At 41.0% G+C, this 19,569-nt stretch overlaps 1 protein-coding gene across 5 annotated transcripts in view; it reads right to left on the bottom strand.

Annotated features, from left to right (window-relative positions):
* Positions 1-19,569, bottom strand: part of DYRK1A (dual specificity tyrosine phosphorylation regulated kinase 1A) — a 132,439-nt gene that overhangs the window by 73,686 nt on the left and 39,184 nt on the right. For all 5 annotated transcript variants that reach the window (XM_059720740.1, XM_059720739.1, XM_014599150.3 and 2 more), the window contains one exon: positions 14,865-14,941. In XM_059720740.1, the coding sequence (XP_059576723.1) occupies positions 14,865-14,874 (10 nt within the window). In that variant the 5' untranslated portion in view covers positions 14,875-14,941. The remainder of the gene's footprint in view (positions 1-14,864; positions 14,942-19,569) is intronic.

Raw genomic sequence — 19,569 nt, 5'->3', positions numbered from 1 at the left:
AGGATTACTTCAGCTGCTGAGAAAAAATCATCTCCTGTGTGGAGATCATTGAGGCCAATGAGGACTCTAGGAGAAGGCAAGATGCAAGTTGCACCTGCTAGGTAAAACATCTTGCCCTCAAAACAGAGAAGAGAAAGCAGAGGCAGAAATAGGAGAGAAGTCCCAGCCTACTGCCTACTCTCTCCACTCCAAAAGGACTTGCAACTTCTGTGGACAGATCTGTGGCTCAAGGATAAGACTTAAGTCAGCTCAACACCTATCAGTGAGCTGGTGTAAAGATCATCCTCAAATCGAGGGATTGCTGACAACAATATTAGTGTATGAAAGCCTTAACGTTGGAAATTATCTCATGGATTTACGAAGAAAAGTGCTTCCCTTGAAAGGGAAACACTTACCACTTTCAGAAGGAATGTACAGAACCCTTAATTTTTATGGTTCCCTTGTATTCATCTTCTATTTCCTCCAACAGGCCATTTTTAAAAACAGAAGTTGTTGGAAAAAGGATAAGGAAGAATCATTCAGCATTGATTGTTGAATCCTACAGCATTGTAGGACATCAGTGAAAGCTTATACAGCCTCAAATTAAGTTTGAAGAGAAGTGGGAAATTATTCCTTTGGCTCTATTGGTACCTGAGAAAAGACACAGCAAGGTAAGAGAAGGCAATACAACATACCTGGTGTCGATTCTGCAGGGTGCAGGAAGTGTCTTCTATGACAATATAGTTTTGGTTAGGAAGGAAAAAAGGAACTCGTCTTCAGAACAGGTCTAGCAGAAGACAGATAATTTAGCAGCTTTTACTAACTAGTAGTTAGTTAACCAGGTAGAAGATGAATGATAAGGAACCCTTTACTCAGAAGAATCCTATGGTTAACCTCAGTGTGCGGCTCATTTAGCACGCTGTCTTTTACCTACCCTAAGAAAATTACTTGTAGACCTCTCCTTTTTGGTGGCAGCAGCAAACAGTCAAAATAGCAAAAGCTACAGAAAAGACTCGCATACAAGCACATTATGCTCACTCACAAGCAGAACATATCTTCTGTCCCATACTAAAGCATCAGCAGCTGCAGATTTCAGGAACAGCTTGCTTGAAAATTTTAACTTGGAGAGACTAATTCTCTACAGGGGGTGCTGATTCAGTTGCTGACTGGGCAATTCCATGTTGAAATCAAAGAGCAGGAGCAATTAGCCCATTCTGGAAACCACAAAACAAAAAACAGTATGCAAAGAAGAATCTCAAAAATTAGCCTACTTTGAAATGCACAAGAATATCCTGATTTTCAACGTATTTTATTGGCCAGAACCACTTCAATATCCAATCAAAAGTCTTTAATCTCTTAAAGTATCAACTACATTTTGAAACAGTAAACAATACACATATCACTTCAAAGATACCATGTTTCTGCTTACAGACTTCAACTTTGTACTATATCCTTTGAAGGTGACAGCAGCAATGTATTTAATCCATGTTTTATGGGAGTGACTTCTATTTCAGGTAAGTTGCACATAAAATATATAAGTGATTAGATATTACTTTACCAGAGTCTTACTCCTCTATACATTGAGATACCATCATAAGTAGCTACTAGAAAATGCTTAAAAACTCATGATGATCCTTCTTAAAAACTCACAATGATCCTTGATAAGTAAGGAGATTTCATGAGCACATATTTAGACTCTTTAACAAATTAAATATTTCAGTCATTTCATTTTGACTTAATTTAAGGCTGTGGTTCTCAACCTTCTTAGACTCCAGGCACCCCTGCAGAACTTTTGTAAATTGAATGGCATCCCATTTCAAAACCATATTTATTTATTATAGTGCTTACCTGCTTGAAGAGAGACTGGGAAGATAGAGGAGCAGCTGACAGGGAAGGGCCTGTACATCAGTGAATGAAAGGAGGAGGAGCAGCTGGTCAGAAAGAGCCTGCACTTATCTCCTCACTGAAACCTGATTTTATCTTGTTTATTTTCTCTGGAAGGAAGATGCCTTGGCACACTTGTTGAGAAGCACTGATCTAAGGTGATACTAAGGAAGGCTGATAATGGTAAGAGTGCATGGGAGTTAAATGAAAATGTGGTGATGGTCTACCACTCTTCTGAGCTATTATGGTATGTGAAATTTGCCCTCCTTGTATCACAACGCCCATCCATGAAGAGTTTTTACCTTCGGGTAAAAAAAGATGATTAATAAAAAACAGTATATCAGTGCTGACCTAACATATGTAAGATATGATCCCAAAGGTAGAAAGAGGAATTTACTATTGATTTTCAGTAAGTTATATGGATCTACATCTGTGATACAAGTCCCCTTTAGAATACAGACGTTAATTCCATATGCATTCTCTCACTAATTCATTAACTGGACCAAAGACATGCAAGAAGCTTCAGGCTCAAAACCATGTCAGTTATTTTCTGTTTAGTCTACTCAAGCCTCTGAAGAAATAAGGTAGATTGGGTGGAAAAATCTAGTTAGACGCAGGTAAGCTAGCTTTAACAACCAGCTAAGAGGTGAAACGCATACAGACTTCTCAGGACTTTTGCTGACATTCGTGTTAGCTAAATCCTTGTGCAAAAGGGCATCCCCAGAATAACCAACACGTTTCCATTTATCCTAGAATAGAATAAGCAAAAAATGAAAGTCTAAATTACCTAAAATGTCCTTCTAATTAATGATTCTAATCCTCTCTTCGTTTAGAGTGGGGAAAAAAAAAAAGATAATTTTTCCTGCTTTTTCAACTCCACACAACTTCTCAATTTGAATGAACTAGTTCAAATGAACAAAATATTTTTTCTGCACCTGCAACACAGGCTACTATTCTCAGAAACTGGCTTAGATAAAAGGGGTGGGGGTGTAGCTTTCTATGTTGAGGAAAGCTATGCATCCCTGCAAGCTGATGTTGGCAACCAGGGTGGACAACTGGAGACCCTCTGGGTTAAAATCCATGGGGAACACGGCACAGGGGACACAATGGTGGGTGTCTACTACAGACCTCCCACCCAAAGTCAAGAGCTTGACCAGGAGTTCAGCACGGTATTGGCTGAGGCTGCATGCTCCAGGACCATGGTTGTCATGTGTGACTTCAATTACCCAGACATCTTGTGGGAGGATCACTCAGCAAAATCCGAGCGGTCACAAAGCTTCCTATCGTGCATGGATGACCTCTACCTGACTCAAGAAGTCTACAGGCCAATGAGAGGTAAAGTGCTGCTCAACCTGGTACTGGCTACTGGGGATGACCTAATCGGCGACCTAGTGATTGATGGGAAGCTGGGTGACAGCGACCACAAGCTGATCACCTTCGCCATCCGCCATAAAGCTGGCAAATCAGTCAGCAACACTGAAGTCCTTGACTTCAGGAAAGCCGACTTTGACAAGCTCAGGAGGCTTGTCAGTAAGGCCCTAAGGGACCACGACCCCAGGGGGAGGGGAGTCCAGGAAGCATGACTGCTCCTCAAGGGAGCGATCCTCAATGCACAGGCTAATTCTATTCCATCTTGGAAGAAAGGCAGCAAGAGGGCACAGCAGCCCCCCTGGCTCTCCAGGGATCTAGCAGACCTCCTGAGGCTAAAAAGAAAGGCCTACAAAGGATGGAGGACGGGATTCACCTCCAAGGAGGAATATTCTGCACTGGTCCGGTCCTGCAGGGAGCAAACCAGGAAAGCCAAAGCTGCAACTGAACTCCAACTAGCTTCGAGCATCAAGGACAATAAAAAGTCCTTATTCAGATATGTGGGGAGCCTGAGGAAAAGCAAGGGCAACACTGGACCCCTGCTGAACCAGATGGGACAACAGACGCCCAGGAAAAAGCCAACCTATTAAATGGGTACTTTACGTCAGTCTTTCATCAGTCCCATGGGACGCCCAAGCCTGCTACAGGACAGGGAGGTCTGGGTGAGGGAGATTCCCTGCCCTCCATCAATGCTGACCTCGTAAAGGAACACCTGGAGAGGCTGGATACCTTCAAGTCACCTGGCCCTGACAATCTATGCCTCAGGGTACTCAAGGAGCTGGCAAATATCATAGCCCAGCCTCTGGCACGGATCTTTGAGAACTCCTGGTGCTCTGGTGTAGTGCCCGAAGACTGGAAGAAAGCCAATGTGGTGCCTATCTTCAAGAAAGGGAGGAAAGTGGATCTGGCAAACTATAGACCCATCAGCCTGACCTCTATCCTGGAGAAGGTCTTAGAAAAGTTTATTAAAGAGGCCATCCTTAATGGACCAGCCAACACCAACATCCTGAGGGATAGCCAGCATGGGTCTGTTGCGGGTAGGTCTTACTTGACCAATCTCATTTCCTTTTATGACCAGGTGACCTATCACCTGGACAAGGGAGAAGAGATTGATGCCATATATCTTGACTTCAAAAAAGCCTTCGATCTGGTATCCCATGATCACCTCTTGGCAAAACTGGCCAATTGTGGCCTTGGGTCCACCACAATCCGCTGGCTGGGAAATTGGCTCCGTGGTCGGACCCAGAGGGTGGTAACTGATGGGAGTCAATTGTCATGGTGCCCTGTGACCAGTGGGGTCCCCCAAGACTCTGTCCTTGGACCCATATTGTTCAACATCTTCATTAATGATGCGGACATTGGACTCAGAAGCGGACTGGCCAAGTTCGTCGATGACACCAAACTTTGGGGCAAAGCAGCCACACCTGAAGACAAAAGGGCAATCCACGCTGACCTGGACAGGCTCAGCAAATGGGCGGACGAGAACCTGATGGTGTTTAACACTGAAAAATGCAAGGTTCTCCACCTTGGGAAGAAAAACCTGCAGCATCCCTATAGGCTCAGCAGTGCTACGCTGGCTAGTACTATGGAAGAAAGAGACTTGGGGGTCATCACTGACCACAAGATGAACATGAGCCTGCAATGCAATGCTGCGGCTAGTAAAGTGACCAAAACTCTGGCTTGCATCTATAGATGCTCCTCAAGCAAATCCCAGGACATCATTCTCCCCTTGTACCTGGCCTTGGTGAGGCCGCAGCTGGAGTACTGCGTCCAGTTTTGGGGCCCGCAATTCAAAAAAGATGTGGAGAAGCTTGAGAGAGTCCAGAGAAGAGCCACACGCATGATCAGAGGTCAGGAAAACAGACCTTACGACAACAGGCTGAGAGCTATGAGGCTCTTTAGCCTGGAAAAGTGTAGGCTTGGGGTGATCTGATGGCCACCTATAAGTTTATCAGAGGTGACCATCAGTACCTGGGGGAACGTTTGTTCACCAGAGTGCCCCAAGGGATGACAAGGTCAAACGGTTATAAACTCCTGCAAGACCATTTCAGGCTGGACATAAGGAAGAATTTCTTTACTGTCTGAGCCCCCAAGGTCTGGAATAGCCTGCCATCAGTGGTGGTTCAAGCACCTACATTGAACACCTTCAAGAGTAAACTGGATGCTTATCTTGCTGGGATCCTATGAACCCAGCTGACTTCCTGCCCTTCAGCAGGGGGCTGGATTCGATGGTCTATCGAGGTCCCTTCCAGCCCTAGTGTCTATGAAATCTATGATTTCACCAGTCTAATGCATTCATTAATCACAGCAGCTGGGTTCCCCACAGGATCATTTACTTAATACAGTAGATAGATGACCCTCATCTTATGTTTACAAAGCCTGACTTCAAAACTTTTAACATCTAAATTATGAATCTCCCCATTAAGAACCTGTTTACAAGTTAGGGAGAAAAACACACGCCCGTACAGAAGAATGGGCCAGGTGCAAGTCAGGAAAACATTTCAGGAAAAGTAAACATCCTGTGACACCATAAAGAATAAAGACTAGGTCACACAGACAATTTTGGGTGATATGACAGCCACTATCATCATGATTAGATGGCAGATATGTTTTGAGTTCAAACAATTCCTTACATGCTTCAGTCTCACATGCATTAGACTCTAGATCCATGTTCCAAGACAGTGTTGATTCACAAACAAGATGCACAAATAATGAAATGCCATGTGTGGTTATGAAAGCACAATTGCCCCTTAAAAATAGTAATATCCAGTAAGATACTGAAGTTGGCATCTCAACAGAGTGCAAGATAGAAAACAATGAAAATGAAGCATAACTAGATATTCTAATAAAACTTTTTCCACATTAATTTCTCCATAATGGTGTCTTCAATTTCACTGGAAACAGTCAAATTCAAAATTAAGCAGCGTGCCACTAGCAAGGCCACCAGGCTAATGGAATCTGAATTCTGAATTTGAAAGCAAAAAATGGAGGCATGAGAACCAAAAGCAACAAGTTTCAGTAGCAGAATTGTAAAAGAAAGGCACGTGTGAACACACTACAAAAAATGCCTCTATAAAAAGCCGGAATCTCTGTCACCTCTGCAACAAAACTGAAGGCACGCTTTCCCCTTCACAGAAAAGATGTTTGAGAGTAGGGGTGCACCAACAGAAAATTTTGGGGCCAATACTGATGGCGGACTTTTAGAGAGCCATATCGTCCAAAACCTATCTGATTCTGATACGTAGCCTGGCAGCATGGAGAGCAGCGTCCAGCTGGTAAGTCTGTTGTGGGGGAAGGGGCGAGGCAGCGAGTGAGACTGTGGCAGGGGCAGGTGCTGCACAGCCAGGGCGGAGCAGGAGATAGAGCCGCAGGCAGCAGAATGGTGGTGCAGGGGGTGGCAGTTCCTGCCGCTACGTGTATCTCAGGAGGGTATAGGAGGCATATGCCCCCGGATCTGTGCAAGGCAAGGGCAAGCTGGGGTCAGGTCGGCACCAGGGTCTTCCTGGTGGGGGGCAAGGTCAGGCCGTGCTCGGGGCAGGCAGCGGCGGTACTGGGAAGGAGCCAGGGTTGGTGGGGCTACAGCTACCCCAAAATTCGCCATAGTCCTCCTAACGCCGCCACTGCCCACCCCAATACCGTCAATTTTCCTTATATTGGTGCCAATCCTATATGGGAACGATGTATCAGTGAACCTCTATTTGAGAGTTATCTCCACATGCAAAAGACAGAGGCCTAGATTCCCAAAGCTGTCTGAGCACCTACAATCAATGATTTCATGGGAGTTACGTACCTAAATACCTCTGAGGATCTGGACCTGAGTGACCAGTGTCCTCAGAAGTCCACTTTGGTTTTACAATGTACTTCATGCTGATCAGAAAATGAAAGGAAATTTGGGATTACATAATTGGAGGTGGTCCTGCTTTCAGCAGGGGACTGGACTAGGTTATCTCCTGAGGTCCCTTCCAACCTTGATTTTCCTATGATCCTATGAAAAGCAGGTAACCTATCCAGAACAAAGAAGAATGAGTTCCTTCCTATCATCAAACATATAGAACTTGTTCATCAAAACTCAAGTAAAGAGTCCAGAAAACTTCATCTGGGTGCCCTCCCCACTATGACTGAGACTTTCAAAACTACCGATGGCGATACAGAAAAATTAAAATATACCCACTGAAGTTGTTTTCTGGTACCATGCATCTTAACTAAGAAACTCGGATACACTAGAACGTGTACCTGTCAGCTTTGATATATCTTTTTTAAAAAACCCTGCAGGTTCCATCCTAAATCTAGCAAGCAATATCAGTTAGTTAAAAAAAAAAATCCATGAAACTTAGAAAAGTAAGGATTCCTATATGCTTTAGTGTAGTACTTCCTTTGTATCTATAAGCCAGAAAACACTGATGTTTGGAATTCTAAAAAAGTTCCAATAAATTGAACAGCTCAAGTTTATGTGAAAACCAGCCTTTCTTCAATTTTCCTTCAACTACTAAGACTGAATAATGTACATAGTATGCATGTGGAAAAAAAAAAATACAAAAAAAAATTATATATAAGCCACAGAGTTCCCTGAAAATTTGCCCCCAATGATGTTTATCAATCATTTTCATAGTGATACATGTGGACACCTCAACATCTTAAGTCTAGCCGAACATTTGATGACTTCGCAATCTATAGAAACATTTGGTACTCATAATGGCATTTGTCCATTACCAGACAGGTATTTTTAATAAGACTGCCAATAAATATATGTACAAAAAAAGAACACCTTGGCTGCAAAGCACAAATCAGCTTTATATCCCTCAGAAGGCATAATAGCAATTAGTATCACAACGCTGAATTTGGACTTCTGTTTACGATTAACATGTATAATTCTTTGTTCTTAAAAAAAAGAACCAGGAATGAAACTCTTCAGCACACCATCTCCTACACTACCAATCACAGAAGAGAGGTGTTACCTCATCTTTCAATACCTGATGAAAGTGATTCTCAAAAAAGAATCAGGAAAAAAAATTAGCTAGGGCAGCAGAACATAAACCAAAAATGAAACCCCTGTTGGATGCATATTATCTACGTGCATTTCTAAGAACATTTTATCTAAGGTAATTCCACTGCACACCCATAGGCAGCGGAAGGGAGGGCTAACGGGGCTTAGCCCCCCCCAAACGCAGGGCAGCACTAGAGCCGCAAGACAGCTCGGCTGTGGGCTTCTGGCAGCTGCAGCAGGGGTGGGGAGGGATGCACGCGCAACGGTAAGGGAGGGAGTAGGGCTAGGGCTGGGGCTGCACAGCCAGGGCAGGGTGTGGGACTGAGCTGCAAGCAGTTCATCCTAGGGGCCGTGGCTCCTGCCCAGGAGGCACGGGGTGTGTGCCCCCATATCTGTGCAAGGCGAGGGTGGACTGTCGCTGTGGGCTGGGGCCAGGCTGTGCTGAGGGTGGGTGGCAGCAGAGCTGGGAGGGAGGTTACAGGGGGGCTGCAGCCACTCTAAAAGTCACTGTAGCCCCCTGCAAACCCACCTCCCAGCACTGCAGCCGTTTGTCCTGAGCGTACCGCAGCCCAACCCCCCCCACCAGGAAGAACCCAACCCCAGCCCCAGCCTTCCCTTATCCCATGCACAAATCCCAGGCACATGGCCCCCATGGGTACATGCAGCAGCAGGAGCCGCCACCCCCTCCCCACACTGGGTGCCCCCAGATGAGCTGCTTGCGGAACCATCCCATGCCCCGCCCCAGCTGTCCAGGACCTGCCCCTGCCCCACTCCCTCCCTCACTGCCATTGGTGGGCTAGGCCAGGGTGCAAATCAAGGTCCCAGTGGTGAGGGAGGGAGTGGGGCACAGGCAGAAACAGGGGCTGGGGTGAGTGGAACCTGCTTGTGTCTTGCTCCCTTCCCATCACCACATGTCATTAAGTTCACAAGTTCTGAAAACCTGACAATGTATCTGCCATTTTCAAGCAGGTTGCAGCTTCGGTATTGATAGTCAACTGTCATGACTTCTTCCCCTTCCCTTGAGTAGCTGATTTATTTTCAGTATATATCTAATTGCTTTTTTCCACTACAGACATAAGACTTAACTTTTTTCCTGGCTCTACTGAAGAATGGGGAGCAATCTACCCTCAGGAGAAAAAAAATCATGTTTATCTATAGCTAACATTGCCAATGAGATTCCTTTTCATCCAAGGTTGGCTCTTTCCTAGGGAGGTAATCCATCCTACCCAGACTTGCAACAGCACAAGCAATGCCAGTACCAGTTTTCCACATAGATGTGAAAAAAAATACTAAATAAAATACATTTAGAATGGAACACAAAAGCCAACAACCAGAACTAGCTTATCATGCTAGTATCAAATCAGCATGTACATCCAATATTTACTTCCTTAGAGAGGTTTCCTGTTCATTGCCAAAGTTAGCCTTATAGCTAACTTTATTTAAAAGTTAAATTTTAAAAGCATACTTTTAAAAATGGAACTCTACACAGGCAAGTCTTGAGGCAGGACCATTGATCCTATGTAATAACTTGAAATGCCTAGTATTTATTATTTCAATAAAAGAAAATTATTCAAATGTGGTAAAGAGAACCATCAGTAAATAATTATTAAATACTAGAAATTCTAAATAAATATTAGAGTAGCTTTTAATAACTAATGACACAGAAAGCCGCTCCAGTATACCCAGATAGGGAATAAATTACACGAAGTGAAACAGCAGTAGCAGATCTTTCTGTTCATAATATAGCACAACAATTTCTTTCTATATTTTTCTATATAAAAACCATTTTAAGAAAGCTGATGGTTTAAATACTGTATCTCAAAGTCATCTGTAAGAGGTATGGTCCACTGCCATTTTAGTTTTATTATTATATAAAACCAAAAGCATATTTAACAAATATATAATTCCGGTATTGCATTAATTATTTCCCAGAAGGCTTTTGTTCTGCCTTTACCAAATAATTATAATAGATGTCACAAATTTGAAGAATAAAACAGTAAAACTCTCCTGAGGTATTATATTCCATCACTGTTATATTATAGTGTCAGAAGTAGCATTATTGAAGCTTTTTTCCTCTACTATAAAGAAAAAATATTCTGAAAATAAAATAAAGTATTATGACACTATGATATTAGAAGTTAGAAAATCTTTTAAACTGTATATACAACTGCTCAACATCCTCCAGTTTTCAACATTTATCAATCCTCTGGTTATGGTATACTCAAAATATTTTCACAAGGCATTCAGGAAATTAACATCATATTGTATTGTATAGTTTATTATACACTTCATTGTAATATAAATATAAATGAAAATATGATACCTTGTCTACTTTGATCTTTTTGATAACTATTTGTGTGGCTTTTTAAAGTGAAATTAATATTTGATAAATTCTTTTGCACAGTAAATCCATCCTCCCAAAATATCAATGTTACTTTATGCAGTCAAAGTTTTGGAGCCATGTACACAAACATGAGCTTGACCAACCACCAACAAAATATATTTTAGTAAATATCCAATTATAACTGTCCCACCGCCAAGTTTTAAGCATGGGTGGATATCCCCTATACTGTTTTTCACCACAGTTCTTGTGGGTAGCCTTAAGAAATCATGGAATTCTAATTACTCCTTGGGAAACCTTATCAGAGCGCTTACTCACTCGAAAGCTGCTCAAGACTGCAATCTTATTTTATCCATTTTGCAAGTGCATTAATTCATCCTAAATGCATCTTTAATTAATCCTCTGTGTAGAGTCACTACAGGGTAAGGAAAGTGGATTTTTTAAATATTTCCATTATAATTTTTGTGGACAGATATTAGAATAGGGGTGTCCAACCTAAAGCACACGTCTTAAGTGTTACACAGCAGATCAGACAGGGAGGGGACAGACAGCACAGTGGCAGGAAGAGCAAAGAGCAGAGGAGCAGATCAGACAGGTAAAGGGATATAAGTGGCACTCAAGGAGGGTATGGAGCTAAATTCTGTTACATTTATCAAGGATTGGACCTCACCAGATCAGAAGATCTAGGCAAGTCCTCTCATGAATACGTTCAAAAGAAAACTCAGTCTTGTCCTCCTTCAAATTTTCAAAACTCAGACAATTATCCTTACTTGGATCCCCAACACATCTGCTAGTTAAGAAGAGCAAAACCAAGAAAGGAGAAAAATAAAATGTCCACTGTAAAACCAATTTACAGAGCTAGAGTAGCCTGTTAAAAAGTTTCTTTTCAGCTCTTCAGAAGTAGAGGCAGAACCCAACATGTCACTGATGATTTAGATCAGGGGTGGCCAACCTGCGGGTCCAGGGCCACATGCAGATCTTCAGAAGTTAATATGCATCTCCTTGAATCTTTGCACAAGCACACAGTGACCAGCTTCCAAAGCTGGTTACCGTGTGTTCGTTCAAAGATTCAAGGAGACACATATTAACTTCTGAAGAGCCGCATGTGGCTCTGGACCTGCAGGTTGGCCACCCCTGATTTAGACTACAGACTTTCAGGCAGGAACTCCACTCTTACTGGGTGTGTCTATGCATACATTAATGCACCTTTTCTAAAGCGCATTAAGCTTAGTATCTCCAATGTGAGGTACTAAATTAATATGCAGTACACTGCGCAAGTGCACAGTAGCACATTTGCATGGTTTTTTAGTGACGCTTAATGTGCAGTAGACTATTTTACTGTCCATTAGAGTAATGTCATGGTTTTTTACATGACACTTTAATGCTCAGTAAAATAATCTACTGTGCATTAAAGCACATGGGTAGGCATGCCCACTTTGAGTTTGTATTCTACCGGGCATCAGTCCCAGATCTGAGAGATACCACAGTACTAACAGCAGCAGAATGATGCAGTCCCAATGTTCCTCCCTCAAAAAAAATACTGAAAAGAATTGCTTTCAAGCTTAATATACACAGGAAAATCAAAACTGTATATTCTAAAAACTAAATCCATATCCCTTATTAGTTTTCCAAAGGATTCTTTTTAATTGGCTAAACAAGGCCATACTAACTGACAAATCCATAACTCTAATGAGTGTTAGAAAGAATCAAGCAATTCGCAGAATAAAGTGACCTGCCAATCTTGTTTTACAAAGATACAACTTCACATAAAAATGTAGCTTAAAAATATCTCCTTTCCTGTTATGAATCTACTGTTGTGGGCTTTACAGAAGGGAAAACCTGCTTACTATTCAACTCCTCTAGATTATTCAGTGTGCACCACTACACTTCTCCTACTTTATAGATCAGGGGTCAGCAACATTTTCAAGCAGGGGCCCAGAATGATCAAGCTCATGTCTGACATGGGCCAGCAACAGGACCCAGCCATCTTCCACTGCTTCTCTTTACTGCCCAGCCGTGGTGTGGCCTGGGCGGAGCTCTCCTGCTGCCCAACCGCAGCATGACGTAGCACAGGCATAGGCCCCCACTGTTGAAGCCACGGTTCCTTGGGACAGAGAGGACCTAAAGGCCACAGGTTACTGTGGCCTATTATAAATTGTAGTGCACTTTGTTTATTGCACTATAAAACTTAAACCAAAATACATCTAATGCACCAGCATTTCTAAAAACCCCAGCTCAATCACTGCGAAAAGCCATCAGGAACTGCTGCCTTTGATGCTATCCCTTCAGCTTTCCAAATGTCCTCAACTGCCACAAAATCTTCCTATTCCTGGCTGAGCTCTCACCCTCCACTTCAAACTTGAGACAGGCATCAGCAAATGTACTATCAACAGATTAAATCACAGCCTTTGTTGACATACCACTGCTCAGCAGATTCATTACAGTATATGCTAGGTTTACAGAAAGTTAAAAAGGGGCATTCTTCAATGCATGGCATTCATATGGTGTGTTATAATTATCAATCCCAAAATACAAACCTTTTCTCTCAAGTTACCTTTCTTATTGGAAATTTATATTATTCTCTATGTTCCTATTTCATGATGCCTCAAAATCCTGAACTCTACGATCTATAACCTCTCCCAAAAACCAAGAGTTTGGGCTTTGGTAGATATGGTTGTAAAATGAGAACTTTCTGATTTTTAAAGCTTGGATAAAAGTTTAATTTTATAAACCATAAATTCAATGGTAATGATCAAAAGCCTTGACCAAAAACTAGAAATAGTTGAGCATAAATTCAAATTAAATCAAATCAAACAACATAGTTCTCATCCCCTCAACAGCATCTTACATTTTAAGGCACTACTTGGCATCAAACTCAACCCTTTTAAGTTGTAGGGTGAGTATTTTTAAAAGCTTTAAAACTTTTTTCTCTCAATATTTAACTCCATTTCATATTTTGAATGTTAACAATCAGATCAATTAACAAATCAACAATTAATAATCTTAGTCTGCAACCAGATCAGCTGCCTGTTCCACAGACATCCAGTAATTTTAGGGTACATTAATAGAGCTAATGTAGAGATGATAAATAATATACTACAAAGATATTTTAAAAGTGAATGAATATCACCTTTAGATGAACAATTTATAACAACATATACAGCCATTTAGCTCAAACGTTACTTTAACCATCACCATGCAACTTTTCAGATATTTAAATCAAATGAAAGGGCTTGATTTGGAGAGAAAAATATATGAATTTACAGCATCTTGAAGTTAATCCAACTTCTTCCATGTAAATACACCCTGTAAAGCTGTTTATGCATGAATGACTGATGGAACCAAGAATTGTCAATCAGGAAATCCTCTGCATGCATGCATAAACCCAACTATCCTTTTTGTCTTAATTAAGCATGGATGGGTTTTAAAGCGGAACAAACAAATAATAAAGACCCACCTTGTTTTGTATTTTTCACATTTATAAACCTGGAGATATGAGCAAGAGATTATAAACCTTTGCAGAAACAAGACATTCAACTATGTTCTCTACAATTACTATTTTATAGAGCTTCAAGTCTACTGAAGATCTGTTGACTACCATCGCTCTTTATGGCAATTTATTAGCCATACTCCCAAGACAACAATTTACAAGTATATTTGAAAATAACCTGCTCTTAATCAATAGAAGCAATCATGCTCATTTTAGTATGTCCAAGTACTCTTTTAGAAAAGCATTAACTTAAAGAATGTTTAGGTATTACAAGAAGTCACTGTTAGATCATCACCTTTTACAAAATCCATACAATGCTTAAATCTATTAATGTGAGATAAGGTTGAAGTACTGTTGACTGTTTCCTTGATTAAATCAGTTTCAATCAAACCAGTAATTGTTTAAATAAAAAAAAAAAATGCAGTATTTTAAAACTTTCAATTATATACTAGTAACTAGATAACACTTACCAGAAAATTTGTAATTGAAAATATAATAAAAGGAAGGTTTAAATAACAAAGGGGAACTCAGAGCAGTATCCTCTTTCAGCACTTTGACTGCCTGGACCATCTTGTGAGAGACAGCTAGAAAAGAATCTATTTACACTCAGGAAAACTTTTCCTGCTACACAATTTCATAGCATCCTTCCTGAAGCTTCAAAAATCCAAATGGCTTCAATGTTTTCTACTGTTCTGTAACATTTATGATGGTTTGAATGATGCAGTTTTTGAAGTTAAGATAAACAAATGCAAACACAGTAGAAGGAACACATCTATATAGATCTTTCTTCCTATATGTATTTTCAAAACTAAAATCACCTGTATGCATCGTCTTCTTTCAAGTTTCATATCATCGTGTGGGGGTGGGGGGGGAAAGAGTCCAGCAGCAAACCACACTGTAAAAATGAAAAAGAATATATTAAAACAAGAGTTAAGAACACAATATATCACTATCTTGATAATTTTAAAATATGACTTCCTATCTTTAGGGAAGGAACCACACTTTTGTGTGGCATTGGGCTGTAAATACTATCAATATACACATAACTAGAAAAGAGATGGAACTTTTTAATAGGAAGTAGAATTGTTCAGTTGTTCCAGGATACACCCAGAAGTCCAAAGACCTGTTTTCTGTTCACAATCATCAATCACAAATTGTTTGAGTCTGTGTGCAAGTCTGTCAGTGTCAATTTTTAAAAATTACCCTTTAGCTAATTCATGTCTCAGGTCCCCAAAACAAAGATACCAATATATACCCAGCTTGAAAAGATCTTAAATATCTTTGGATATTGTGCTGTAGATACCTACAATATTATAAAACAAATAATGTTGAGTATGATTTTAAGCAATCAAAACAGACTTCTGATGCAGTACATCTTTTGCTTTATTTTGCATGATGTTGAATTTAGTTCTTTCACTCCCAAATATTAATATTTTCCCAAAACTAGAAAAATAGCTTCATTACAAAATCAAGCAGAAAGAAAAGGTGAGTTGTTCAAGATAAAGGTCTAGCAATAATAAAAAACGGCAAGAAGCAGCTATAAAGAAAAAACACTGGACATATTTTAAAAAAGAAAAAGAAAAAAGAAAACAAAACAAACAAAATGGCTTCATGCTTCAAATATACTTCAAAGTAAAATTCTAAATACTATACAACTGAAATAGAATATGAAGATACTTAGTAACAACTCTGTATTTTAGGGAACAATTCTTCTTAGTTAACTAATTGGCTGTTTAACTGTTTTGCAAATTCTGTATTTTCCATTATTCACATTTGGGGATGCAAGTTTCTCTATTCTACTCTGCATCCCTTGGGAGAAACTAGATCACTAATCAAACCATTCCTGAAATACAAACTACAAACATTAATAACTATTTGTTTTCCCAAATTTAACCTATTTAACTTGGGTGCCCAAATTTATGAGTATACTCTTCAAACCCCCAACCCAAACCTTTTACATGCCTAAATATTTGCCAGGAAGCTCCTTAAACACTTGGCAATTTGCTGTGGTCCATACCCAGAACAGGTGCAGTTCAGCACCTAATCTCATGCATAAGGCTGCTAAGAATCCACTAACTAGACACCTCTGTAGCCAAGTACCTTAACAAATTTAATCCACTAGGCACACTCTGAGGATGCCCAAGCCACAGCAGAAGCGAGTTCAGCACAAAATGCAATCACCGTGACTACTTTCATTCCAGAACATAGGAAAGAACACCTACTTTTAATATGAAATACAGATATCAACTGGCTTCTATATAAATCAGTAATTAGATAAAATCCGAAACAGTTATTAGAGCAAGCAGTCCTGCCTAGACTCCTCTCTCCCAGATGGAAACCCCAATCAGTGGGCTAACTAAGTCATAAACCCTCTATTGTGCTCTATGACACCATCTTCTAAACAGTAACACACCTTCACCAGAAGAGGTGAAGTTTTACACTTCAATCTATCTGTTAGACCGCTCTCCACAGAATGGGGAGTTATGGGATCATACTTTCTAATGGTAAGGAAAGCACTGGACCCTATTCCCCCACTTCCTTGGCAAGCACTAATCATTAGGCAATCATAAAAACATGAATATTGGTACCACTACATGCCTTTTAAAAAATAAGAACAGAAGACATCTGTTTCCAAAAGGGTCAATATAGGTAAATCACTCTAGGAGAGGGTTGCAGGCTATGAATCCTAATCTAGTCCTCACGAAGTGGTATTTCAAACCTCTGCAGTATTATGTCTTAGCTAGATTAAGTGCATTTCTACTCCCCCACCCACCCATGTCCTGCCATACTGTCTGTTATAAATCCTGTTGAGACATTCACTTCTCCCCCATGCACTGTATAGGAAACTGGCCATATGTCTAAATTAAAATATACTGGTGATTTTGACAATTCAGTGAAGAAACCTGCCCTATATAAACACTTATATAAAAGTTAGCAAGATACCTAGGTGAATTAAATGAAGCTAAAATATTATGTAATACTGAGCAATGGTCATCATGTTCTGAAAAAGTATGACACCAATATTACAGAGCATGGTCCAGCAGAGTGTTTTTCAAACTTTTTACATTTGCAGACCCCTAAAAAAAAATTTAATGGAGGTGTATACCCCTTTGAATTGTAAGTGTGGCTATTCACATATTTTTGATTGATCATAGACAACTTTTATAAACTCCTGAGTCATAGACTGCGGACCCCGGGGGTCCACAGACCACAGGCTGAAAAACACTGATCTAGCAAACGCTGGGACTAAGAATCTAACGTTCTTATTCTTATCCTGACTGGTTCTTTCCCAATGGTGAAGCAATTATGAAGCAATTATCCACAAACACATACTTATGCTTGCTGTTGCTTATTGACTACTACAGGACGTTTTGCTAAAATGCTGAACTCCAACACAAACTTCCCTATCTTATGCTACATTGCACTTTATAGGTTCTCTAGAGAAAATACAGAAGATGTCAAGCTAGAAGGGTATCCCATACACAGGTTTAAATTCCAGGACAATCCAGAGAGATTTCAGTAGAATGATCTACAGATAATAAAGATTTAGAAATAGTAAAAGAAAACTCCTAAGAACAGGAAATCAATTTTTATGAAATGTGTGGATGTAAGCAAGCAGCCACATCACACATCATAGTCAAGCATATTTTTTGCCTCCTTAACACTGCTAAGAGTAACTACACACTAAAAAGTTATAAAACTATCAGGTTCACTCAAATCCAAGAACAAAGTGTCATCCCCACTGAGCACTGGGAAAGAAAAGCCTCATCTTAGATTTGAGTACCAGCTGAAGACAAGGTGGCTGATGCCCTGAGTGCAGGGGGAGATGGCACAGGAAAGACGTGTAAAAAACAAATGAGAGTGTGAGGCTATTGATCAGCAACTCAGGAGAGCTGGTTACCAGCACCCACAAGAATACTGAACTCCTGAATGACTACTCTGTCTCAGTCTTTCACTGGGGCAAGGGGAAAACAACGCCAGGTAGAGTAGAGGATGAGCATGACAAGAATAATCGCCTCCCTACTATTGCCAGAGAATTGGTGTATGACCAATTAAAAAAAATAGACATACACAAGTAGGACCAAATGAACTTCATCTGAATGCTGAAGCAGCTGGCCAAACTCATTGCAGAACCCCTGGCGAAACTCTACCACAACTCGTGGCATTCTAGAGAAGTCCCTGAGGACTGGAAGGGGTGCCCATTCACAAGAAGGGCAGGAGGGAAGACCCGGGTAGCTATAGGCAATCAGCCTAACTTCCATCCTAGGGAAAATCCTAGAAAAGTTCACCAAGAAATCTATCTGCAATAAGCTTACAGAAGGTAAGATTCTGAATGACAGTCAGCATGGCTTCATCACAGGCAGGTCTTGCCTTACCAACCTCATCTCCTATGACCAGGTAATTCACCACCTGGACATGAGACAGCAGGTTGACACTGTATACCTTGACTTCCAAAAGGTCTTTGATCTAGTACTCCATGATGTCCTCACGAGAAAATTGGAGGATTGTGGGCTTAACTCCAAGACAATCAAGTGGGTAAGAAATTGGCTGCAGGACAGGACCCAGAGAGTCGTAGTGAATGGATCTGTGTCATCCCAGCGAGAAGGGGGCAGTGGTGTTTCACAGAGGTCGGTGCTTAGTCCAGTACTTTTCAACATCTTTATTAATGATTTGGATGTGAGGGTGAAGAGCTCACTAGCCAAATTTGTGGATGACACCAAGTAATGGGGGAGCGTGGTCACGCTTGAAGATAAACTACAAATATAGGCAGACTTAGACAAGCTAGCAAATTGGGCAATCAGAACCTGATGAAGTTCAATATTGAGAAATGTAAAGTGCTCTACCTTAGGATGAGCAACCCTCAACACACCTCTAGGTTTGGCGGCACCAACTGACTAGCGCCACAAACAAAAGGGACCTGGGGGTAGTAATAGACCACAATATGAATATAAGCCAGCAGCACAAAGCTGTAGCCAGTAGGGCAAATAATACTCTGGTATGCATCAACCTATGTACCGTCAGCAAAACCAATGATTCTTCCGCTCTACTCAGCACTGGTGAGATGGCTATTAGAGTACTAAGTCCAGTTCTGGGCACCACACTTTAACAAGGACATGGACAAGCTTGACAGAGTCCAAAGAAGAGCCACCTGTATGATCAGAGTCTTACATGGCAAGCCAAGCCATATGAAGAATGGCTGAGGGATCTGGGATTCTTCAGCCTGAAAAAAAGAAGGCTGAGTGGGGGGACCTTGTAGTAGCTTACTGCTACACTAGGGGAGTACATCAAAGGCTTGGTGAGCACCCGTTCACCAGGGCACCCAAGGTAAAAACTAGGAGTAATGGCCACAAACTCCTGGAAGAATGATTCAGGCTCAACATTAGGAAAAAATTCTTCACAGTCAGGGTGTCCAGACTGCGGAATAAGCTCCCTCCAGAGGTAGTGAGATCACTTACCCTGGAAATCTTCCAAAGGAGACTAGACAGTCACCTTGCTGGGGTTACCTGACCTCCAGTAAGCTTT

Source organism: Alligator mississippiensis, chromosome 1, assembly GCF_030867095.1.
Source record: "Alligator mississippiensis isolate rAllMis1 chromosome 1, rAllMis1, whole genome shotgun sequence".
NCBI classification, from domain to species: domain Eukaryota; kingdom Metazoa; phylum Chordata; order Crocodylia; family Alligatoridae; genus Alligator; species Alligator mississippiensis.
The sequence above is the reverse complement of the archived record's forward strand: the minus strand, read 5'-3'. Positions and strand labels throughout refer to the sequence as shown.